The 26,430-nt window shown below is 33.8% G+C and overlaps 1 protein-coding gene across 3 annotated transcripts in view; it reads left to right on the top strand.

Annotated features, from left to right (window-relative positions):
• Positions 1 to 26,430, top strand: part of Csmd3 (CUB and Sushi multiple domains 3) — a 1,108,856-nt gene that overhangs the window by 733,197 nt on the left and 349,229 nt on the right. For all 3 annotated transcript variants that reach the window (XM_076835404.2, XM_076835403.2, XM_076835402.2), the window contains 2 exons: positions 2,368 to 2,583; positions 4,620 to 4,808. In XM_076835404.2, coding sequence (XP_076691519.2) covers positions 2,368 to 2,583; positions 4,620 to 4,808 — 405 coding nt within the window. The remainder of the gene's footprint in view (positions 1 to 2,367; positions 2,584 to 4,619; positions 4,809 to 26,430) is intronic.

Below are 26,430 nucleotides of genomic sequence, written 5' to 3'. Positions count from 1 at the left end.
TGAATTATCATCTGTCCCTCCTTCCCCATACTAGATATTGCTGAGTATTGAACTCAGGGACTCCTGAATGTTAGGCAAGTACTGTGTGTTTGAGCTAACCCTGCCCCTCCCCATTTAAAAAAATAATTTGAGACAGGGTCTTGCTAAATTACCTAGGCTGGCTTGGAATTTGGGATTCTCTCCCCTCAGGGTCCCTAGTACCTGGGTTTCAAGTCATGTACTACTAAGAATGAAGAATTATTATTCTTATGAGAGTTCTAACTGCCTTGTTAGGACTGAGTGTCTGCCTGTCTAACTCCTTTCTTTCTGAAATACTTCTCTCAGAAATCCTCCTCCACAACTTCTCACTTTTGAAGATCACTACATTAGAAGCCTCTACTAACTTTTTTTCACAAACTACTTACCTCAATTTCTGTGCTCCTATATTGACTTAATTAACCAATTTTATACCACTTAGCAGAATACTTGAAATTGTGTGGGTTGTGTCTTTCCTCAGATGTTATGAATTATTTAAATCTTCATTCTATAATGCCTAGAAAAAAGGTTCTTGGTATCATTTGTAGATTTGGACTAACTGGCCTTTTGTAGAACTTTCAATGTCTTAGGTTTTTCTGCAATAGTGGAAATAGATTTTACTGCTTATTCCATAACTTGAAAAATAGCAGATTCCTTTTATAAAGAGGCTAGCCAGGGCTTAGTAATATAAAATACATTAGCTCTCATTGTGGAAGATAAAACAATAAACAATAACTAACAGTTTTCTTCTGTAACAGACATTATTCCAAGTCATTCCTCTTGTATTATTTAAACTGCAAGAAGACATCATTAGAACCCCATTTTATAGATGGAGAAAGTGGGGTGCACAAAACACACAATCCTTTATAGCACCATTATCAGCACCATTATTTAACAGAATTTAAATTTTTTTCCATAGATTAATTCAGTGTATGTTAGAACAAACATTTTTTCCTAAAAATATAAATTTTTCACAGTGATTTTTTTGTCAACTTAAAATTTATTCTCATATTGAGTAACTACTGTTTCTTAGCTTTATGTTAGAAATAAAACTGACTTATCTGAAAATTTTATTCTTACATGTAATTTTTATAAAGGTGAATAGCAGTTGATCTAGATACCCAAGCATCTCCTTGCCATGCAACACTCCATTCTAATGTCACCTGGATAGTGTCACTTTTATATTGAAGAACATTTGAAAGATTGGCTCAGTTTCTGGACTCACTCTAAAAGATTGCAATGTTCTGTTCATTGTGAAGAAGGGCAAAAACTTACAAAACTATTATGTTTTGGAAAATAATCTCTTTCATTTCAAATTCTTTCCAAATCTGAAAGCAATGATTCCATAATGATGATGTTTCATTATACAATATGATAATGTTGCATTAAACAATTATAACCTTATTTTGTCATTGCTTGTGTTTTCAATTTCTTTGTCTTGGTCTCATTTTATGTCATTTTTTTTGTGTGTGTTTTTAACACAACAAGACTCAAAAAATTTCCAGTGTTCAGAGCTAAAATGTAAACAAATAAAGAATGTTGCCATATGCTGAGATTTTGGGTTTCCTTAATATTTTTGATGATTTATTTTTGGCCAAGTTAAACAATAAATAAACAAACTACCTCAAATGAAAAAGACATATGGTACTTTATGTACAGTATATTGTTTTGTTTTTGATAAAAGGAGATATTGTACCTGAAATTGTCTTTTACATGTGTTCTAGATAATTTCATCAAAAGCTAACATAAAAACACCATAGGACCACACTAAGACTACTGCATAATCACTAGTGTACAATAAAGGAAAATGCCCCAAAGTTTCAAATCTTGATAAAGATGCAGAACAACTATATTTAAATATGGAAATGTAAATCAGCATGGCCATTTTGTAAAACAGTATTTGTTAAAGCTGACCATATTCTAATTCTACTCCTAGATATTTATCCAACATATGTTCATCAAAAGAAATACTTGAATGCTCATAGTAGCACTTTCTACATATGTGATAAAATACAAAATACCTTAATGACCACAAACAGATAAATAAATGTGGTATAGGATATACAATGAAAGGTCATACTACATATCATTTTTTATTTTTTTTTTTAAAATTACCCACAATTACATTCAATAATATAGATGAACATTACATATCTAATGTTGAATAGAAGCCATCACACAAAAGAGTACATAATTATGTTATTATACCTTTGGAATGTTGGATGGCATTGAATTTCATTTCCAAAAAAAAAAAAAATCAATTATAAGAGGCATGCTGGTTTTGCTTTGGTAGTAACTCTCTGTGATTTACTGATGTACCCTGTAAATCTAATTTTCCATTTTATTTAATAGGTGTGCAATTCAACTTCCACACTTTTCATTTGGAAGACCATCATGACTACTTACTGATCACAGAGAATGGTAGTTTTACTCAACCGCTGGCACGCCTGACTGGTTCAGAACTTCCTTCAACAATCAATGCTGGTCTCTATGGAAATTTCAGAGCCCAACTGCGCTTCATTTCAGATTTTTCAATATCGTATGAAGGATTCAACATTACATTTTCTGGTGAGAAAACAAAAACAAACAAAAAACTAAAAATAATTCCTTTAGTACCTTTAAAAATCTGTTTTTAAAGTATTAGCATACTTTATGGTATAACAGGGGAAACTGAAGAAAAAAAATTAAATAGAAAAAGAAAGCAAATATCTTTTAGCAAGTTTTAAAGAAAATCTGGAATACCTTGAAGATTGTCTTTAGTAATAAATTAAAGAGAATTTTTAAACAAAAGCAAAAATACAAATTAATTGATTAAAAATTTACTAAAGCACAATAATTACATTTCCTTCACTTAAAACTACTATGGAATTCTTACAAATGGAAAAGCCAGATAAAATTTCTAGTGAAATTAGAATGAGTTTTAATTACACTAAAAATTGAAATGTGAGTTGTAGTTTTTATACTTGGAAAAAGTATAGTAACAGACCAAGATTAATATAAACTCATTAATTTATTTTTTTGGAAGCGGAGGATCTAGAAACAAATTAACATCATTACCCTTTCTTATAAAATAACCGCACTTATAGACAAAAGAATGACTTGAATTCCAGGGGTTAAAATTTATAAGACCAAATAGAATAAAAAATTCACAACACTTAGAATTTTACTTTGTAGTTGAATGAAATAATGATGTAAATAGTTATTTTTTGTTTTTGTTTTTCTTACCCCTTTTTGAGGGGGAAGGTACTAGGGATTGAACCCAGAGGTGCTTTACCACTGAGCCCCCCTGCCCTTTTAATTTTTTTTGAGACAGTGTCTTACTAAGTTTCCTAGCACTTCACTAAGTTGCTGAAGCTGGCCTCAAACTTGGGATACTATAACAGCCTCCCAAGCCACTGGGATTACAAGAGTGCACCAAAGTAGCTATTTATTAACAAGGAGAAAAATAAATAAGTAAATCTTATGTTAATTGGCTCTTATTAATATTGTAATATATATGCACACACATTGGGCTTGGGATGTGGCTCAGTGGTAAAGCATTTGCTAGCATACACAAGGCCCTAGATTCAATCCCCAGCACCACCACCACCACCACAACAACAACAAATTTTTCATAAATATGCATATACATTGACATTACAAATGATGATCTTGCTCTACATTAAAATTGTTATTATATATGAACGTATATACATATATACCCAATGATATAAATGCTGATCTTGCTCTTAAGCAATTACCCTTTTGCTTCTAAAATAATTAAGGTCTTCTATAATGAACAGTAAATGAGCCTAATCAGTTTTAACCTAGAATTTAAAAAAATATATCTGAATACATTTCTAAACTAATAAAATATTAGCTAATCAATGTGAAATAATTCTTGCTTATCTTTATTGAAATTACATGGAGTAAGTGCTCTGAGGATATATTTAGTTAAGGTGCTTCTTGGGATTGCATATAAGTTACAATGTTAATCAATTCTATCATACTTTTGACATGTATTTATTTGTTCATTTTCATGATGTTTATTCATTGCTTGGGGAAAAGATCCTGTATGGATCTATAATGTAATACTTATCAGTGTAAGGGCATTTGGTCTTACATAAATTTTGCATCTCAAGTCAGATGTTTTTCAAATATGGGTTAATTAAGTTTCTGTATACTGGAGTCACAAGAGCTGTTGTCATTTAAATTAAAACCACTAAGTGAAATGTATTTTTGTACTATGAATGACTTCATTCCAAATGTTATTTTGTGTTTGAAAATATGTGTCTCTTATGTGGTTATTGTAAGTAAAAAAAATCTATGAAATGTAAAAGTTTCTAATGTAGGAAAAAATTAAAACAAAACACATTTTCAACTTATCACTGGCACATGCCATTTTTTAATCTATTTTGAATTTCACATATAAAGGTATTCATTGTTGTTAGATATTTCCCATTAACATATTATCTTTGTTGTACATATAGTTAATTTTTAAATATATGTCTAGGCTCTGAAACCATTCAAGTGAAGGCAAAGAATATACTCTTAAAAATAACCACTACTTTTTTTGTTGTTGTCCTTCCCAACTCTGGGAGGGATTCTTTACCCCTAACTTACAGAATATAACCTTGAGCCTTGTGAAGACCCTGGAATTCCCCAATATGGTAACCGAATTGGGTTCAACTTTGGGGTTGGTGACACTCTGACCTTCTCATGCTCGTTGGGTTATCGACTGGAAGGAACATCAGAGATTATCTGTCTTGGTGGTGGACGGCGAGTGTGGAGTGCACCTCTGCCAAGGTGTGTGGGTACGTGGTCAGCTGCTTTCATTTGCTTGTATGTGTAGTCACTGTTCATGGAGTTGCATGGTTACATACCTTCTTTTTATATAATCTGTTGAATTTCTTCATTTGTTTCATATTAGTTATTTCTATTTTTTTCAAGTTGGTGTATCTCAATTAATTTGTCTACTGCTGCAATCCAGCAACCATGCTTCTAAATTTGTTTTCAGATGTTGATGATAAAGAATGAATAAGATAGATAGATGATAGATAATAGAACTATAGAAAGTGGAATCTAAAATGGAATTACTCCTAATATAATGTGTTTTTATAAACTAAGTTGATGGGCCAAAGAGACACCAGATTATACTCAATATGGTAAGAGATAAAATAACGCTGATATTCTTATTGCTTCCTATATTCCAGGGATTATAACAGGTGTCTGATTTACATGTAAAATCTTTTGTCAGACTCAAAGGAACTCATAACAATGTTATAGCACTACAGTTGTAACTGTTTTTCAAATGAGATATTATTTCATAAAGCTATTGAAAATTCTCACAAACATTGAATTTGAATTTAATTGTAGGTCAAAGATCTATGTGAGCTATAATATGCTACAGAATCAGACAAATTGGTTGAGTTTCTCTACTAAAATGGTTTTATAAACTAGATTGATAGATTGGAAGGACATCAGATTATACTTAATGCAGTAGGTGTTAAAACAACATCTACATTCTGATTGTTTCCTATAGTCCAGAGATTGTTCCAGGTATCTGATTTATATAGAATGTCTCTTTTCAGCCTCATAAAGTAACTCATAACAATGAGATAAACCTGTGTTTCAAATCCTTGTCTTATTTTCTAGCTACAAAATGCCCTCTGGAAGAAAATATAAATAAAGAAGAGGAGACCCTCTGTGATAGTTTTCTATTGATGCAACAAACTACTGGACATAAAATATCTTGAGAAAGGATTTATTTTGGCTTATGGTTTCAGAGGTTTTAGTCCATGATCAACTGACTCCATTGCTTTTAGACTTGCAATGAGGCAGAGCATCATGGCAGGGAGCACATAGTGGAACAAACCTGCTCACCTTGTGGAGCCTGGAAGCAAAGAAAGAGGAAACAGAGCTGGGGTCCCAATATAACCTTCAAGGGCACCCCCACAATAACCAATTTGCTTCCAAGAGGGCTCGCCTCCTAAAGGTTGCATGGCCTCCCAGTAGCCCCCACAGCAGTGCCAAGCCTTTAGCACTGGTCTTTGGGGAAATCTCTGACCCAAATCATAACACCTTGTTTTTTTTTTCTTTGACATATTGTTCAGGATGTAGCCTTCCAGGTTGATGTGAGTCTGAAGGTTTTCATACTAATGAATTTGTTTTCCTAGCTTCCTAGAGTTATATAAAAAGATGAGTTGATATGTAACAGATGACTTTCTTTTTAAGATCTCAGATTTTTATAGAAATTATACAAGCAACCACAGAGGCTTGAAGTTGGCGGTGGCGGGGGGAGGGTTGATAAGCAGACACACTTTCTGAACATCTTCAGAAAGCTATGTAGAATGTATTCCTTCAGTTTTTGTTTTGTTTGTTGTTTTCATTTATTTATTGTCCTGCTGTTGCCAGGTTTGAAATGGTCATACTGTCCTGAATTATGTGTTTCCATACTTTTTCAGTGGGATTATTTCCAAAGCTCAGTTAATGGCAACCTTAGGAATAATCCATGCAAAGTATTCTAAGTGCCTGATCATTTGATATTGGGAACATTCACTTTTCCAAACTTCATTTTTCTAATTTGAAAAATGGTTTATCTCATTGTTATGATTTTTTATGAAGCTGAAAAGAGATATTCTATATAAATCAGATACCTGGAGCAATTCCTGAACTATAGGAAACAATCAGAATATAGATGTTGATTAACTCCTACTATATTAAGTATAACCTGGTGTCATTCTAGTCTATCAATCTAATATATAAAACTATTTTAGTAGAGAATTATCCTATCATTCCATTTTTTAAAACACTAATTTGATGAGGATCTCCTAGACTCTTTCATAAATCATTATCTTGCTATAATCCTGATATCACTATTCTCCTATTTTTCATTAGAATTTGAGCCTTCAAGATGCTAAATAGTTTACCCATGATCATCAAGTAGTAAGACCATAATTTTATAGAGATCTATTTCAGCAAACAAACCAATTTTTCCCTCTAGGATTTAGTGAAAGACTAGAGCACTCTAAATCATGCAGAATTAATATTTTCTCCTTAAGTACCAAACACACACCAGGCTGTTACACAGGTTCAGAATAATTTTTTTTACATATAGCATTTTAAAGTTTAGTTCATATTTACAATAGATTTTAATAAATGGATTCATGAAAACTTAACATAGCAAATAAAGTAACTTAGAGTTACTTTTGTTTTATTAAAGTACTCTAAGAGTGGGTTTGTTCATGGCTAAATCTTTAATGGGAAGGATGAAAGAAAATCACCCTGTGGACAAATTTAGAAAGCAAAGTTTTGCCGTGGGAATTTTTCTTCCATTTTCAAATTAGCTGTGCTTGCTTTTAAGCTTATTGAAATGTTTAGTGTCTTTTGACCTTAATAAATTCCACTGCAGGTAAACATTTAAGTTACAAAATGGGGAGAAATATTCCTTCAATAGCACAATTTTCTTTAAAAAATTACTTCTCTGAATTTTCTTTGAATTAATATCCATCAGTACTTTGCCTATGCTTTAAACCAAGTGTGTTCCTTTTTTATATTTCTGGTTTGGCATATGTATATGTTTCTTATTTTTTAACTTTTCAAAGTTCACACTCTTTATCCACAAAATGTACTCTGTTTATAATTATTCTTATGACCAGAGGCCCAATTTTAGCAATGCTAGTTTATCTGCACAGTTTTAATTTCTTCTTAAATCCTTTGTATGTTTCTCTTCCTATGTATCTAATTCCAATCCCATATTTCATACTTGCTTTAATAACCATTGATTAGTCCTAGGCATTACAAACCTCACAGAACACTTATGTTTCAAATAATGGCCAAAATATAAGTAAGGAATATTCCTGAAAGGTTTGCTTCTGTTTCAGTTATTTCAAGTCTAAGTAATCTTTTCCTGGCACAAGGTTGCAAATGGCAGATGTAGGACCAGAACAAACTATAGATGAAGCTTTAACTATTATGTTAGTTATAAGATTAATACTAACATTTACTAAAATATTTTATGTATATGTAGGTTATATAATATACCCAACTCCAGAACTGTTGAACACATGATATTTGATCAAAAATGTTAGTCCATTTCCTTTGTCATTTTCTTTGTCATTTTCTTTGTGCCAGAAACTCACTCCACCACCATAACATATAGCCAGTTATCATTAAGGCCATTATGACTGACAGCTATAATGAGGGATTTTTACCAACCAACAAGAGAGAGAAAAGTGGAGGAAGAAGATTACTGAATGATTAAAATGAAAGTTTACCTTTTATAATACATATCTGTAATTGTGCTTCACGTTTTAGAAAATATAAGACTATCAAGGAAAGAATATTTCAGTCAAGAAATTTTATATTTAGTGATTTTTCTACAGAGCTATGTCCTAAGGAAATATTTTTATAGGATTACCTTTATTTGGTGGGGAGAGGTGCTGGGGATTAAACTCAGGGGCACTTGACCACTGAGCCATATCCCCAGCCCTATTTTGTATTTTATTTAGAAACAGGGTCTCATTGGGTTACTTTATGCTTCACTGTTGCTGAGGCTGGCTTTGAACGTGCAATCTTCCTGCCTCAGCCTCCCAAGTACTCTAAGATTACAGGTGTGCTCCACCACACCGGGCTCTGATTACCTTTTTTAAAGAGGAAACCAAATGTACAAAAGAAAATATGTACAAGTAGTTTTAAAATAAGAAATATTGTCCTTTTTGGGTTAAGACATAAGTACTTGATTTCCTTTTCTAATGTTCAAATTACAAAACATGCAAGTGCTTCCATTTGCCGCCTTTTTTATATTGGGAAAACCTTTTATGTCTTCACTCAGCATCCAAATATACCAGGATCCAAGCCATGTTGCAAATAAACAAGGAGCTGATGAAAGTAGATTAGCAAGTTAAATATTAGTAATGATTTATCTTTAGGCAGGAGTCCACAAATTTTAACAAGCCTACATTTTTGAAAGTCATTTTGAAGACACTAATTCATTCATCCTCATATTCCCCCATTTACCACATTTACTTCTGTTTCTAATTTCATGTGTCATCGATTTTTTTTAAATCTGACCTTGGACAAGTACAAACATCTTTCATTAATCATGAGTCAAATGATAAAAATGGTAACTACATTACACATCTACATATTTTCTTCACTTTCTGACTTTTTAGATAATGTGGAATTGTTAATTATTTTTTAAGTTTAAAAGTAAATGTTGACAAAGGGAGAAACTGAGTGTGCAGCATATTCAGGACTGTCATTGTAACTTCTCTGCAAATCTAAAACTATTCAAAAAATTTAAATATTTTAAATAAAAGATGAAATATATTTGAAGAGGCAATTCATCATTAAACAAATTGTATTTAATTCCATCTTATCCCCTAGGATCTCTATAAAAAATTATAGCCATAAGATACTTACCTATGTACGATCAAGTTGTTCAATATTATAAATGTATGATCATGTAGAAAGCAAATTAGTAATTAAGATACTTGAATTGCTCTTGCAGTCAATGATTAATTAGCTGGGTGACTTTAAGCAAATATCTTAATTATTGTGTTTCTCTTTTGTGAAAAGGATGATGCCAATATGAGTCCTATTCAATACAAATATTTTTTGTCAAGATGAAATAAAATATTAGAAAAGTACTTTGATAAGCTCTATACACAGATGTATTCTATGTTTTATAGCATAATTATGACTGTACTGATTTCAAAAGTTTATAATGTAAAAAAAATCTATAATGTTATGTTAACATTTATTCACATTTTGTGTTTTTTAGAGTTTCTTTGTTTATTAATTTGTTTGTTTATCTGTTTATTAGAACTAGCATAGGGATTATTGAAACTTGGGACAAATTACCACTGAGATACCTTCTCAGATCATTTTATCTTGCAACAGGACCTTGCTAAGTTGCTTTAGGCATCACTAAATTGCTGATGCTGGTCTATGTTGTTCTCCTTCGTTAGTCTCCTGAATTGCTGAAATTATAGGCATTTCTCACACCTTATGAAGTAAGCAAAGGAGAGATGATTCCTATGTGAGAGCTGAGAAAATACATTCTTGGAAAGGTCACAAGTAAGGGGTGAAAGATTGTGTCAGAAACCAATTCTCATAATTCTTAAACCAGTTTTGTGTAGCATCCAGGTAGCCTTGTCTTATATACTTATTTATTGAGGCACCATTCTAAAACTGTAAAACTAAAAAATTTATCAATAAACCAAGGTTGAGCAATTTTTTTTTCTTGTAAAGTGCAAGGTGGTAAATATTTAAGGTTCTGCAGATCACATGTTTTAGTTACAACTACTGAAATTTGTTATTATATTATGAAAGCAATAACAGGCCCTACATAAATGATCAGATATAGCTGTGTTTCAGTAAGCTTTATTTACAAAAGCAAGTAACAAATTGGATATAGCATAGGGCATAGTTTGCTAGCTCCAGTCAACATAAAGATCCTCTTTGTATGTGAGAATTTACTAGTCATTCATCTATTAAGGGCAATAGAAAGAATCCTTTTCCCACTCAACATTTTTTCATCTTGGACTTTGTTTATAAATCAACACGTTATGTATTACCAAGAGAATAGATTCTCATATTTTTACAGAAAGAGTATTAGAATTTGTGTGTGTGTGTGTGTGTGTGTGTGTGTGTGTACCTGTGTGTGAATACTGAAGTAGTTTATGGTTAACATAATTCTCAGACATCTCCAAGTCCATCCATATATCCGTATCTTTTCTGATACCAAGTCTGCATTTCCAGCTGTACACTAGACTTCTCCATATGGATGTTCTCCCACAGGCACATTGATTTCACAGTGCCAAAATTGAACTCATTATCTTCTCAGCCAAATCAACTCTTCCTTCTGTACTCTTTATTTCAGTTACAGCATCATTCTCATCCAATCACCCAAGCTAGAAATTGCATCATCTTTCACTCTTTCCTCCTTTTCTTTCTCTCTATGCATATTGGAGTAGTCACTGAGACTTTCCACCTAAAACTATTGCTCATGTTTATTCCCATTTTCATTCTCATCGCCATTATCCTTTCTCAGCCCTTATTAGCCCTTATAAAGATTTACATAATAATAGTGTGTGCTAGGCATTGCACTAAGATGTGTGTGTATTTATATACATATAAATTTCCCCTTAGATATTAATTTTTAAAAATAATTTAAGAGGATATTATTTTCCCATTTTATAGAGTAACTAGATTAAGTACATAACTGGTAAATAGCTTGAAACCAGCTCTTGCTGCCTTGAATGTTCATATTTTAACTATATGTATTATCACACTATATTAACTCTTTTTATATGGACCTATTTCCAGGTTTCCCTCATCTAAGTTAGGTTTAATGTTGTTACTAGTTTTATTAGCTTTTACTTGGTGAATAATAGTACCATGAACCTAAGAGTCTTGAAACAACATATTTTCTTCTCTCATGGTTTCTGTGGGTTGGGAGGCTGTGCAATGTATAGCTGGATCCCCTTCTCAGGCTCTGCTATCAAGGTGTTGACTAGAATTAAACTCTCATCTGATATTCAAGGTCCTTTTCCAAAGTCACATGGTTGTATTGGAAATGATCAGTTCCTTGTAGTTATGGAACTGAGATCTTCAGTACTTTGACTAGCTTCAATCACAGTTTCTTGTCAGCTTATCCAACACAGTTGTTTTCTTCATAAGCCAGCAAAGATTGGCTAATAAATCTTCTAAAAAGATGAACTTTTATAGAATGTAACATAATCACAGGGAGTAATGAAGAACAAGTCACAGGTCCACCCACACCCAAGGAGAGGGGATTATGCTGAAGCAATGAGTATCATGGGGTTTACCTGTAGGTATTCTGACCGTGGAAATCTACAGGGAAATATTCCCCTGGTGAGCAAACTCCTGGGGATAACTGGCACCCTGTTTCCCATGCTTGGAATGCCCCGCAGTTTCCCCCTTAATAGCTTAAGATAACTATGCAGGTGCGCTATCTACTTTCTATGGTGGTATCCTTGGAGAGAAAGGGGCTCTGTGTTTGTATTAACCTATACCTAATCTCAGCTAGCACTCCGGTTTAAAAAAAAAAAAAAAATACTAGTTAGAATGTAGTCATGGTAACGGGAGCTATGTAACTTTTGAGATAATAAATGTGGCTGCTGGGAGCAGCAGCCACTTGCCTTCTTGCCTTTGCACTGTATATGTGTGTGTGTCCTTCTTTTGTTTGCTTCTCTACAGGTATCTTTACAGGTTTTCTTAATATTTACCTTAGATTCTGTCCAACATATCAGTTATCTTTAGACAACCAAAACATCTGTCCATTTCCTGATTAAACCATGAAGTGATTTTACATTGCTTACTAGATAAGATCAAAGTTCTCAAGTTCCTTCAGTTAGCCTTAGATTTTCCTACAGTCTTTCTCATATAGACCAATATGGAATCTAGAATATAGCAACACGATGGTGCATGCCATTCTGAGCACTTTTATGCTAAGCACTTTTTATACTTCATTAAAGATATGTTGAAATCTAATCCATGCAAATGTCCTAACTCTCCCTTATGTTAGCATAGTCATATGCAAAAGATTTTTTTTAAGAGTATTGGTTAGAAAGAGCTGGATGGAGGGGTGAATGCCTGTAAGCCCAGCTTTGAGGACAGTTTCTGCAACTTGTCAAGACCCTGTCTCAGAATGGAAAAAAAAAAAAAAAGGATAGGGATATAGCTTGGTAGTACAGTATCCGTTGAGTCATTCCCAAGTGCCACAGGAAATCATATAGTACAATGATAAAACACTAAATGGATTTTTCAATTGCTGGACTAGCCTTTAAATTTTTATCTGCTGAGTTTTCATTCCTATCACCCTACGAACTAGTTTAAGATAGCATTATCTAACATTATCTCTTATTATTTTAATACCCAAAAGATCTTTATAGTCTTGATTCTTGTCTCTTCTCCCAAAACTAAATGATGGAGTCAAAATAAATCTCCTGGGATACAAAAGTCACCTTATTTACTCATTCTGATAAAGCCTACTTGACCGTTCAAGAGTGCTTTTACATATCCTTACAAGTTTCATGAGATTTTCTGTATTTTCCCTTTCTTGATCTCATCCTGCTATATTGAATTGCTTTTTATTTTTATCTACAACATTGTTTAGCATATAGAAAGCTTTCAGCAAACTTGAGTTGATAAAAAAAATCCAAATATATAGCATAGACAAAGCCCTACTACTTCCAAATTTTCAACTTGTTAATTTTCATTTATATGAACAAAGCTGTATTCAAGGGGAAAATAAAGTCTATTTGCACTAGTAATAATAAAGGATTATAAATGCCATTTCAGTCTGGGCTGTCACATTGTTCCTTATTCTATAATGTATTTCTGTGTTACTATTACCACACAACCCTTAAACTCCAACAAGTAAACAACCAAACAACAAGCAATGAATGTGCTTGAGAAGACCTACTAAGAACTAAGGTTTATAATTGTGATAAAAAAGATAAATATATAAATATTGAACATGGTAAGAAATGATAAATCTTGTACCTGTAAATGCAATAAATCTTTCCCTAATGTGTAGCAAAATTCAGAGCTCAACAAGGAGAATAGCTGACTCAAAACTTTTTCAATAATTTAAAAGGAAAATTTTTAAAAAAAGTACTCATGAAAACTGAGTATCCACAAGAATGGGAAGAACCAATGAACATTTCCTATTAAATTAAGTTACGTTGAACACTCTGAGCTTAAAACTTTCTCATTGATTTGGGACTTATGAACATATAGATTTTCAGAAAGCCTTTCAGAATCTAAATAGACCAGTAGGAGGTAAGCCTTGGAATTTACCTTATTTTACCATAGCTGACTTATGAATACAGGCTGTTTTTAGGTATGAGCTCCTTGAATTGGAGGCTTGTGTCTTAGTTATCTTTATACACCTGTGTCAGCCATGAACTCTGGCATTAGCATAGATACTCTACATGAGCCTAAGACAATATAAGTCAATTCATTAGGTAATCATAAGAACCAAATAAACATTGACGTATGTGATGACAACCTTTAAAAGACCTTCACCCTCTGAGCATGTGTTATTTGTCTTAAATTTCTGTGGGCAAAAATGTTCTTAGTTTTTAACTTTATGAGGACTTAAAACAGCAGACTCCTGAAAATACCTCATTCCCCATGTATGTTGTGATCTGACTATAAACCTTGTTGCAAGCTAAAATTTGTTAATTGGAAAGCTAGAAAAATGAGTTGGATTTGGGGATTACATAGAGGACAGAGACATTTTTAGAAATAGTTTGAGATACAGAAGAGGGGCAAAGAAAAGAGTTTTTATAAGAATCTATGTTTCAGAGTCCTGTCCCTGAAATAATTGCAAAGGGAGAGTATCACCAGAAAAAAATCACAAAAGTACCAGAAGAAGTTGATCTTTGTATATGTACTCTGGGTGCCTTCTTCCCGATTTTGGAATATGTTCAAGTTCAGAAATACCTGGAACATACATTTTCTTCAGCTGTGTCTAAAAACTTAATGTAGACAAATTGGAAAACATGTTTAAAAGAAAAAGATAAAAAAAAAGGGGGGGGGGAGTAGAACTCTGAATTGTATTTAAAAGGGAAATGAAACTTGTAAGATTAGCTTTTAAAATCTGATATTCATAACCCTTGTCATAAGACAAACTAACTTTATGTTTTAGCTTAATATATCATTACTTAATTAGAAGGTAGGTTCCTAGTACATATTATTGCCGGATAAGAAATGTTTATAATAAAAGTTAATATTTACTGTGTGTTTATTATATTCCAGGCATATTTTTATGAGGTATGAATAAGGACACTGAGATGCAGGGCAGTTAAGTAATTTTCCCTAGGAGAATATATTAACATTGTTTTTATTCAAAGTAGGTTAGGTTGGAAGCAAATCTTTGCTATACATAAATATGAGCCATAAAGAATAAAAGCATTGTAAAAGTCAATATAGTTCAGATATTCTGCATGTCCCCAAACTGATTCTTGCCTACAACAGAGACATCTGTGGCTCTAAGGAAATACTGTCGTTTGGCAGTGTAGATAACTGGAGGAGATAATTAAATGTTATTGCTACTTGTAACTGAATTAGATTTTGATGCCATGTCTCAGGAGAGGGTAGGATTTAATTGAAGTTGCAGTAGACCTACAGTACCTAAAATCTTTTGAAACTGGTCAAGTCACTTGGATTAAAAAAGTACTTCCAATCCTTTGTTTTTATAAAGTCTGTGTGTCTTATTTGTTTTGTATATGTATATACATAGTTTTTTCCCCCATTGTAGTCTCATAGTAAAAGTAGAGCGTATGTTTGCCATTAGTAGGGAGGTTGATTCCTAATAAAGGGTTTTATTGTTCGTCATCTAATAATGCACTTTGCTAAAATATGTTCAGATGTACTTAGGGCTTTGAAAACAAACAAACAAAAAAGAACATTGAAATAAACTAGAACTATCAATTAGTAACAGTGCATTGTACTAAGGAACCAGTCAGTCTGAAATTCAGAGACACTAATGGGGTAGGTTTAGAATAAGACCCCAAGAGTGGGACTGTGTTTATTCTGCCTACTAATGCATTCAGTCCATAATCAAGCATATGAAATAAAATGAACTTCATTTTTATCATCCATATTGTTTGTTTTCTCTTCATCTCATGCTTATATTTCTCAAATTCAGCTCCTTTAATACAAAATAAAGCAACTGAAGTCATTATCCACTATTTATTATAACAAGACAGTTGCTATGGAAATATTATAATGTTGTAAAATAAACATCATAAATTAAGTCCAAAGTCAAGAATGGGATATATGAGTTCAGGTATGAGATATTATGCTTATGAAAATAAACATTAGCTTTATTTTCATAAGCATATTATGTATCTATTTGGTATTTATTTAGCCTATACAAAGACATATTTATCAACCTAATTATATACAACTTTTACTTTTTAAAAACTTTTTTTTACAAACCAAAATACCTTTTATAACTTGCCCAAACCCTCACACAAGTTTTGTATTATATCTCCTGTTTATTTTGAGAATATAGTAATCTTTGCAAAAAACAAATCTATCTTTTGAACAAAACATTAAGCAAGCTAAATTCTAGCCTACTTTGGAGCCATCCTAACATGAAAAGGGACAAGAGGAAAGGCAGAACCTTAATTCAGGTGAGGATGGCCTCTTGACAAATCTTATTTTATTTCTAAAGCTAAATTTTGCTTTTAAAGTGTATCATTCCATCCTACACAGTTGTCATGTATTATTTCTTGAATCTATCTGAATATTAGTTAACATGATACAATATTACATCTAAAACATGAATCAAACAGAAAGGCTAAGATGGCTCTTAACAAATCAGACTCTCCTTATTAACTCCACAAAATACATTTAAATTCCCATCCCAGTGTAAAGAGTAACACAAAATTTTATACATAATTTATTGTAACAGGTTACCTTTATCTAGTTATACAATATTAAATGGCTTAAATACCAGTAAAATTGATTACTTCTATATTAATATGAAGGAAGCTTTTGCTACAGTAACTTTTGTTTGGAGAATACCAATTTGGTAAAATGCTCTCCTAAGCTTTACATTTTAAAAGACGTGTATACTTGAAGAATATGAATACATCTAATATACAGAGAAGCCAGTAATATTTAAGGTCACAATTGCACAGATGTCCTTCTATTAACTAAGTTTAACTTTCAAAGCAAAATTTAGAATCCATAGTATATTGTAACAATAATCACAGGTCTTCATGGGTTAGTAGTACTAGCAAAAAGCAAAGGATAACCTTAAATCTGTTGTACATTTGGGAAACAGTATTAATGATCAGAAATATAATTAGAGCAAAAAATATAAGGTCTTTAAATGGCAGTGTGGCCCTTCTGTGTCAGATATGTATAAAAGAGAGAACTTAGATCACACTTAGACAAGGCTCAGACAGAGATCTCAGATGTATACATCTCTGGTCACATATATTTAAGGTGTCAACTATATTGTAACCTAAAATAACAATTGTTTATTTAACCACTTATGAACTAAAAATTATTTTATAGACTTTAAAACGGGTACAAATTCTAATTCTTTTAAGACTTAGTTTCCCTACTAATAAAACCTAAGACACAAGAATTTATATTGATAGATAAGAGCAGACCACTGTTTTCAGTACTCCATGTTGTTTCTAAGTATAGGGAATTAGCATATTAAAGGTTATCCTTAGAAGAAAACCCTTGAAAACTGACTGTGATGATTATAACCAACTTAATCACATCACAAAACTTTTTGAGATTTACTTCCTACAAACCTTTTGCAATTTACTTAGATATTCTACAACTTGTTTACTTTTCTTACTAAAATATATTTAAAGTAATCAGATATATCTTCTAACAAATACATTTATGAAAATTAATCCCATTTATGTTAAATCTAATACTTATTTTTTATATTTTATTTCATTTTTTTATTGTTAGTTGTTCAAAACATTACAAAGCTCTTGACATATCATATTTCATACATTTGATTCAAGTGGATTATGAACTCCCATTTTTACCCCATAATAATTGCAGAATCACATCGGTTACACATCCACATTTTTACATACTGTCATACTAGTGTCTGTTGTATTCTGCTGCCCTTCCTATCCCCTTCCTATCCCCCATCCCCTCCCCTCCCCTCCCCTCTCTCTCTACCCCATCTATTGTAACTCATTTCTCTCTCTCTTTTTTTCTATTTCCTCTCACTTCCTCTTATATGTAATTTTGTATAACAATGAGGGTCTCCTTCCATTTCCATGCAGTTTCTCTTCTCTCTCCCTTTCCTTCCCACCTCTCATCCCTGTTTAATGGTAATCTTCTTCTCATGCTCTTCCTCCCTGCTCTGTTCTTAGTTGCCCTCCTTATATCAAAAAAGACATTTGGTATTTGTTTTTTGGGGGTTGGCTAGCTTCACTTAGCATAATCTGCTCTAATGCCATCCATTTCCCTGCAAATGCCATGATTTTGTCATTTTTTAGTGCTGCATAATACTCCATTGTGTATAAATGCCACATTTTTTTTTATCCATTTATCTATTGAAGGGCATCTAGGTTGGTTCCACAGTCTAGCTATTGTGAATTGTGCTGCTATGAACCTCGATGTAGCTGTATCCCTATAATACGCTCTTTTAAGGTCTTTGGGGAATAGTCCGAGAAGGGGAATAGCTGGGTCAAATGGTGGTTCCAAACCCAGCTTTCTGAGGAATCTCCATACTGCTTTCCATATTGGCCGCACCAATTTGCAGTCCCACCAGCAATGTACAAGTGTACCCTTTTCCCCACATCCTCGCCAGCACTTGTTGTTGTTTGACTTCATAATGGCTGCTATTCTTACTGAAGTGAGATGGTATCTTTGGGTGGTTTTAATTTGTATTTCTCTGACTGCTAGAGATGGTGAGCATTTTTTTGTGTACTTGTTGATTGATTGTATGTCCTCCTCTGAGAAGTGTCTGTTCATGTCCTTGGCCCAATTGTTGATTGGGTTATTTGTTTTCTTAATATTTAATTTTTTCAGTTCTTTGTATACTCTGGATATTAGGGCTCTATCTGAATTGTGAGGAGTAAAAATTTGTTCCCAGGATGTAGGCTCCCTATTTACCTCTCTTATTGTTTCTCTTGTTGAGAAAAAACTTTTTAGTTTGAGTAAGTCCCATTTGTTGATTCTAGTTATTAACTCTTGTGCTATGGGTGTCCTATTAAGGAATTTGGAGCCCGACCCCACAATATATAGATTAGAGCCAACTTTTTCTTCTATCAGACGCAGAGTCTCTGTTTTGATATCAAGCCCCTTGATCCATTTTGAGTTAACTTTTGTGCATGGTGAGAGAAAGGGATTCAGTTTCATTTTGTTGCATATGTATTTCCAGTTTTCCCAGCACCATTTGTTGAAGATGCTATCCTTTCTCCATTGCATGCTTTTAGCACCTTTGTCAAATATAAGACAGTTGTAATTTTGTGGATTAGTCTCTGTGTCCTCTATTCTATACCATTAGTCCACCCGCCTGTTTTGGTACCAGTACCATGCTGTTTTTGTTACTATTGCTCTGTAGTATAGTTTGAAGTCTGGTATCGCTATACTGCGTGTTTCACTCTTCCTGCTTAGAATTGCTTTTGCTATTCTGGGTCTTTTATTTTTCCATATGAATTTCATGATTGCTTTATCTATTTCTACAAGAAATGCCTTTGGGATTTTGATTGCATTAAACCTATAGAGAACTTTTGGTAATCTCGCCATTTTGATGATGTTAGTTCTACCTATCCATGAACAGGGTATATTTTTCCATCTTCTAAGATCTTCTATTTCTCTCTTTAGGGTTCTGTAGTTTTCATTGTATAAATCTTTCATCTCTTTTGTTAGGTTGATTCCCAAGTATTTTTTTTTTTTTGAGGATATTGTGAATGGGGTGGTTGTCCTCATTTCCATTTCAGAGGATTTGTCGCTGATATACAGGAATGCCTTTGATTTATGCGTGTTGATTTTATATCCTGCCACTTTCCTGAATTCATTTATTAGCTCTAGTAGTTTCTTTGTAGAACCTTTTGAGTCTGCTAGGTATAGGATCATGTCATCTGCAAATAGTAATAATTTAAGTTTTTATTTTCCTATCTTTATGCCTTTAATTTCTTTCATCTGTCTAATTGCTCTGGCCAGTATTTCGAGAACTATATTGAATAGAAGTGGTGAGAGAGGGCATCCCTGTCTTGTTCCAGATTTTAGAGGGAATGCCTTCAGTTTTCCTCCATTCAGAATGATTTTAGCCTGAGGCTTAGCATAGATAGCTTTTACAATGTTGAGGTAAGTTCCTGTTATCCCTAGTTTTTCTGGTGTTTTGAACATAAAGGGATGCTGTACTTTGTCGAATGCTTTTTCTGCGTCTATTGAGATGATCTTATGGTTCTTATCTTTAAGTCTGTTGATGTGGTAAATAACATTTATTGATTTCCATATATTGAACCAGCCTTGCATCCCAGGGATGAATCCTACTTGATCATGGTGCACAATTTTTTTTGTATGTTTTTGTATCTGATTCAACAGAATTTTATTGAGGATTTTTGCATCTAGGTTCATTAGAGATATTGGTCTGTAGTTTTCTTTCTTTGAAGTGTCTTTGTCTGATTTCAGAATCAGGGTGATGTTGGCCTCATAGAATGAATTTGGAAGAGCTCCCTCTTTTTTTTATTTCCTGAAATAACTTGAAAAGTATTGGTATTAATTCTTCTTTAAAGGTTTTGTAAAACTCTGGTGTATACCCATCTGGTCCTGGGCTTTTCTTGGTTGGTAGTCTTTTGATGGCTTCTTCTATTTCCTCCATTGATATTGGTCTGTTTAAATTGTGTGTATCTTCCTGACTCAATCTGGGCAAATCATGACTTAAGAAATTTATCGATGTCTTCACTATTTTCTATTTTATTGGAATATAGGGTTTCAAAATAATTTCTAATTATCTTCTGTATTTCTGTACATCTGTTGTGATATTGCCTTTTTCATCCCATATGTTAGTAATTTGAGTTCTCTCTCTTCTCTTCGTTAGCATGGCTAAGGGTCTGTGGATCTTATTTATTTTTTTGAAGAACCAACTTTAAGTTTTGTCAATTTTTTCAGTAGTTTCTTCTGTTTCAATTTAGTTGATTTCCACTCTGATTTTAATTCTAATACTGATTTTTAATTGTTAACTTTAGGTCACCATGAAAACCAAAATATCAGACAAGTGTAGTTAACAGTATAAGTCATCATTTCCCTACTAAAGAAAAGTCCTAGAAGCAATGGACAGTACACTTTAAACATTTTGTATAAACCAACACTCTATTGATTTCCTGACCACCTAGAAAAACGTGTGAGTTGATAATTTTTAAGAGACCTGTACTCTTATCTGTTTAATCAATTTAAATTTTCTTAGATTTTAAGTCATATAAACTAAAAGGCATTTTCATCCATTTTTTTAAAATGTATGAGCACTCATTTATCTATATGCCAATTCTGGTATCATGTAGGTAATATATAGAAAAGACTCATATGTAGACACAACATATAATACACAGGTGAACACAAATAAACAAAAAAATTGACAGGAAACTAAAATTTTAGAGATTTTTCTTGAGTCAAGATAGAAGAAAGAAATAGAGGGTTACAAGACTTCAGTTAGATAAAATAAGACAAATCAGAACAAAATATATTAATTTAGGCATATAAGACCTAAAGTAGGGATGGACTTGAGCTTCGGGTCCCAGAAAGCTCTGAAAGGCCTGGAGGTTCTTAGAGATTCTATTTAGGCACTTGAAAGAGAGATAAGGTGAAAAAATTGAGGGTCAGTAGAACAAATAATATAGTTGGAAGTATCCTGAGTACTAGAGAATACATGTGAAAGAGGCATTTCTGCAAAGAAGAGGAAAGACTCTTTGGCTCATGCTTTGGATATTAATGGACACCTCTTTCTCAAAGACTGTGGATCAGACTAAGACTTCAGCTGTGGATTCAAGATTTGTCAGGTTAGGGTACCCTCAACTATCAGGTCAAGTCAGTCATAAACAGAAAGAACAGATGGTTTTTGATATTTGGTACCCCTAAGGGCTGTTGGGGTCAGACTCTGGACCAGACCTTTCTGCAGCAATGGAGAGTCTCCCTGGTCAGCCACCTTCAGTTGTCCCAAGCCTTCCTGTGTTCCATGCACCAACTTTCTCCCACAGAAAGGAAACTGAAGCAAGTCAGGGCCAACATTTCCAACACCTAGTTGAAGGTGCCTGCCCTGCAAACCTGTCACCTGAGTCTTAAAACTGGCAGCCATGCTAGTCACTTTCAATCAGCTGACAGGTGCCTGGTGTTTAAAGAAGTTTGTTCACTAAGAAAGAGTAGATAGGAGAAATGAGAGCAACTTTGTCCATATTATTCACCCTTTGTTAGATCCTGGATGAATCCCTGTAAATGTAACAGGAAGGGTGGATGGGTGGGTTCTGTCTTGCCAATTCAAGGAATGATATCCATGGACAGGCAGACCAGAGAGAACAAAGTAACAGGATTTAAAGTAATAAAAGCAGAACTCCCATAGAGGAAGGGAGGGGTCCCAAAAGAGGAATGCCTTGAGGAGTGTTTCATTAAGGAGAAGAATGTAAACAGTTGAACAATTTTGTCAGAGAGAAAATCTGGACTGGGAGTACCAGTCTTGTAGCTGAGGCTACAAGGGAATCTTGGACCATTTGCCATTTCAGAGGATAGTTTAAGATCTCTGAAAATTTGGAAGTCAAATGTGTTATTTTCAGGCTAGTGACTATTATTGTCCAGCTTATATTGGGACCAAACAGTGTTGTATAAGAAAAACACTTACGGGATCTTCACAAAAATTTTGGTTTCTCTGAAGTGGTTCTAGGAATGACCAATGAAAAGAAGTGCAACTGATGGGCATCCCCAAAGAAAACAAGTCATTACCACCCAGTGATGTCAGGGGTTTCTCTCACCCAGTTGTGGGATTTCTCAGAGGAACAGAATCCATAGGGAGAAAAGAGATTCCAGGAATCTGGAATGTCAGAGATTCCAGGAATCCAGAAGAGGCAGAGAGCGTCATTTACCTAATAGGCAGGGATAGCTAGTGGTAGATGAAAAGTCCAGCAATGTGAGTGGTCCTTACTGGAACCACCAGAAGGAGAAGTGGTAGAAAGAGAGAGGGAAACAGAAATCTGAGCCCAGGTTGGGGTCAAGGGGTAGGTCAGAGAGGCTACCATGGTGGGACCTTCATCCCAGGTTTTGGCACCATTATGTAAAGAAAGACGTGAATGAAGGAAATAAAGAGAGAGGAGGTGTCTAAAAAGTAACACAGATTTATTTGGGACATACCTGTGGAGGAGGATTCAGTGGAGATGGAGACCTCAAATATTAGCTTTGATAACCACAAAAGGTAAAGTATAAAGAAAACAGAAAATTTGAACTTAGAACGCTAAAAAGCTTAAATATTGCACTTCAAGAAAGTGTTCTAAATGAAAGGGAATAGTTATTATTAACCTCCCTCAAATTAAATTTCTGGCCACATGCCATTTTTTTTAACGTATCTCTGCATTGTACCCAAGTATTCTCTTTGAACTCTAATTCAATTGTTGGCATGCTCAATGTATATCTTTTTTTTTTTTTTCCTTCATGTGCTTTAATTAGTCTACAAACACTGGGTTCAAAAGTGATGGATAACTATTAGTTCATGAATTTTACTATACTTTTCTAAATTTGCACAAACAATGCTTTATTATGTTTGGTAACAGAATTATGCAGTCTGGAAACATTAACCTTTTATTATAATATAACCTGTGATCTCAATTGAATCTGAATCCGATCACTATTTTCTAGAAGAAATCCTGGGTATTGTTTTCCTTGGAAAAATGTGATATTCTCTCTTTCTCTGTTTATAGAATTTGCTAGTCTCATAATATAATTTAATTTACCACTTGTTACATTATTGCCCTCTGATTATAAAAGGTAAACTGGGTTTACTGGCTTTTCAACTTGGAAAATTATTAGCCAACTCCACTGGTTAGTATATTTTCTGGGACATGCCACTTTACAATGAATTCCTTTATTCATCTAACTTTTACATTAAATGTCTACTACATGGACAATTTACCAGGAATTCTAACTTTCTCCTTTTAAGTTAAGGAAAATAAGAGTTATCTATTAAATTATATAAAACCATAACCTCTCCACTCCCCAGTCTGTCCTCTTTACTCCTGTCCCCAGTCCTAGTCACTACCTCTCAGGTATGAGATCGTTGTAATAGTCAGATATGGTTGCTAATGATGTTAGCTATTGCTCTTTGCTATGTGGGGTGAAACTAGAAAGTTGAGATCCACTAGTGAAGAAAGTATTACAGTGTCGTTCCTTGCATCCACATTTTCTTGTGACTTTGGAAGACATATTAGCATGTTATTACAGGTTGATCATTGACTCTATCATGTTTTATTTTTCTTGTTTTCTCTGATCCCCTCCCCTAAAACATCCTCATTTGATTGCATTGCATTAATTGATTTCATAATACTTTTCTCATAAAACTAAAAACAAACAAATAAATGTACGAAGAAATACCTAAAAATAATGAAGCAGAAATAAAAGAGAGCCTGTAAATTGCTGGGTCTTAAAGAGCATGAAGGGGCTTCTATGTTATTGGTTAAGTCAAAATCAAATGTCCTAATATCTCTATATATATGTATGAATGTACCACAGTGAATCTCTCTGTGGTGTACTTCCACAAGAAATTAACAACAACAGCAGCAACAACAACAACAAAAACCCCCAAAACAAAAAAGTATGGGTAAATAGTAGAAATATCAGTAGAGTAAAGGGAAAGGCATGGTGGTGTGGGGGAGTAAAGAGGAAGGAGAGATGACTGGGAACTGAATTAGAACAAGATATATTTCGTGCTTTTGTAATTATGCCAAAATGGATTCTACTGTCATGTATAACTAAAAAGAATGAATAAAAAATGCCCTAGATATGGTAATCATATCTTTAAAGAATTGTCAGGCTGTTAGTAGTCTGCCAAAACCTATAAGGGAGAAAGAAATGAAATAACATGTTGAGCGCTTACCATGTACATAACATAATGTATTCATTTATGTGAAAGTGCCTCACCTGGTAAATTAGATTTCTCTAATTTATTCCTTGCAATCATCTTATTTGGAAATCACTAATAGCTCCACTTTCCATATTGAAAAAGTGATGCCGGAGGGGCAAAATGATTCATTGATTCATGTTGCAGCTAAAAAGTAAATAATAGATTCGTGCATCTTCTCAATCTTGTAGTTCATATGTTTTACTTTGTACTTAATTTGAATTGTTTCAGAGTTGCAATAATGACAGAGTCTAGTAGCATAACTGCCATGACACAGACTAAATCAGTTAGAGTTACTCTAGGTGAATTGGGCTGGCATTAAATGATCACACAGACACAGATAGTATCTTTTCCTTGGGGTTCAGTGATGGCTTCTCTACCCCATCACCCACAGGGAGGCAAGAGAGGCAGGCAATAAAAGAGAGAGAGCACACCTGAAACCATCATATTTATTGGGGGGGAAAGACATTCGAGAAAGTTCAACCCAAATAAGGCAAGGGATTGGGTTTCAGGTGGTTGTTTGGAGATGTCTTGAGGTCAGCAGATTTGACTGACAGCTTGGAAGCCACACCATCTCAGGAGCTGTGTGGGATCAGAGGCAGAGCAAGCAAAAAGGACACATACACACACAGCCCAGTCAGAGCAGCAACATCAGTCCAGTCCCCTCATGTGTTCAAATGCTCATAGCTCACACACCCAGCTTATGGCTGGCTTGTGACACATGACCATTTGGAAAACCTTATTACTTTTCAGGTAACATTATTTAGTTTTGTTATCTTAAGAGTGAATGAAAGAGAATGGTTGGGAGTAAAATAAAATTCTAGAATTTGTCAAGGAATTTTTCCTAGTATTTGTTTCCTTAATTTTTAGAATGACTATTTCCATAATACTTAATTAATTTTCAAATTTGGAATGATTTTAAGAAAATTTTTATTCAAGTTGCATGCATTGTACATAGAAATATTAATCAAAACAAAATCAAGGCGAGGCACAGTGGTGCATGCCTATAATCACAGTGGCTCAGGAGGCTGAGACAGAAGTGTTATGGGGCAGACTGCTCAGAAAATACACCAAGCCACAATTTTTTCCTACTTGTAGCCGGCTGGCGACTGCTTCCTGCAGGACCCAAAATTATCTCTCTCTGCAAGTAATAGCAGAGAGTCAATAGCAAAATTACAAAAACCACATCTGGGTCGACGTAGGTGCAAGCAAGCAAGGGTACAGAAGCTGAATTGAGCAGTTAGTGAGAAAATGCAAGGAGCATAATCATATTTTCATATGGGTACATTTGGTATTTCCTATGGGACTTTACATAATCATAAGGATCAGGGAAGTGGGTCAAAATGTCCCTAATTGAGTACAAGTTAAAGAATGGTTACTAACATTTAAACAGTCATTCTCTGACAAGGTACATTGTCCAAGAAAAATGGGAACCAAAAAGAGATCAATCTTACATTGTATAAGAATTGCCATTTGTGTTGCCAAACATGTTATGCTAAGCAACTATTGATAGGTACAAAGGTGGGGTGTTCCCATGGGAGAAGCATTTTTCATATGACATGGAGTTTCAGGGTAAAATGGAGTCTGTTTGGTCATCCCACATAACAAGGAAGATCACTCCTTCAAAGCCAGCCACAGCAATGGCGAGGTGCTTAAGCAACTTAATGAGACCCTGTCTCTAAATAAAATACAAAATAGAGCTGGGGATGTGGCTTGGTGATTGAATGTCCCTGAGTTCAATCCCTGGCACCAAAAAAAAAAAAAAAAAAATCAAAACATTCAATTCAAAAAATGACTCTTATTATAAG

Source organism: Callospermophilus lateralis, chromosome 16 (genome assembly GCF_048772815.1).
Source record: "Callospermophilus lateralis isolate mCalLat2 chromosome 16, mCalLat2.hap1, whole genome shotgun sequence".
NCBI classification, from domain to species: Eukaryota; Metazoa; Chordata; class Mammalia; order Rodentia; family Sciuridae; genus Callospermophilus; species Callospermophilus lateralis.
The sequence above is the reverse complement of the archived record's forward strand: the minus strand, read 5'-3'. Positions and strand labels throughout refer to the sequence as shown.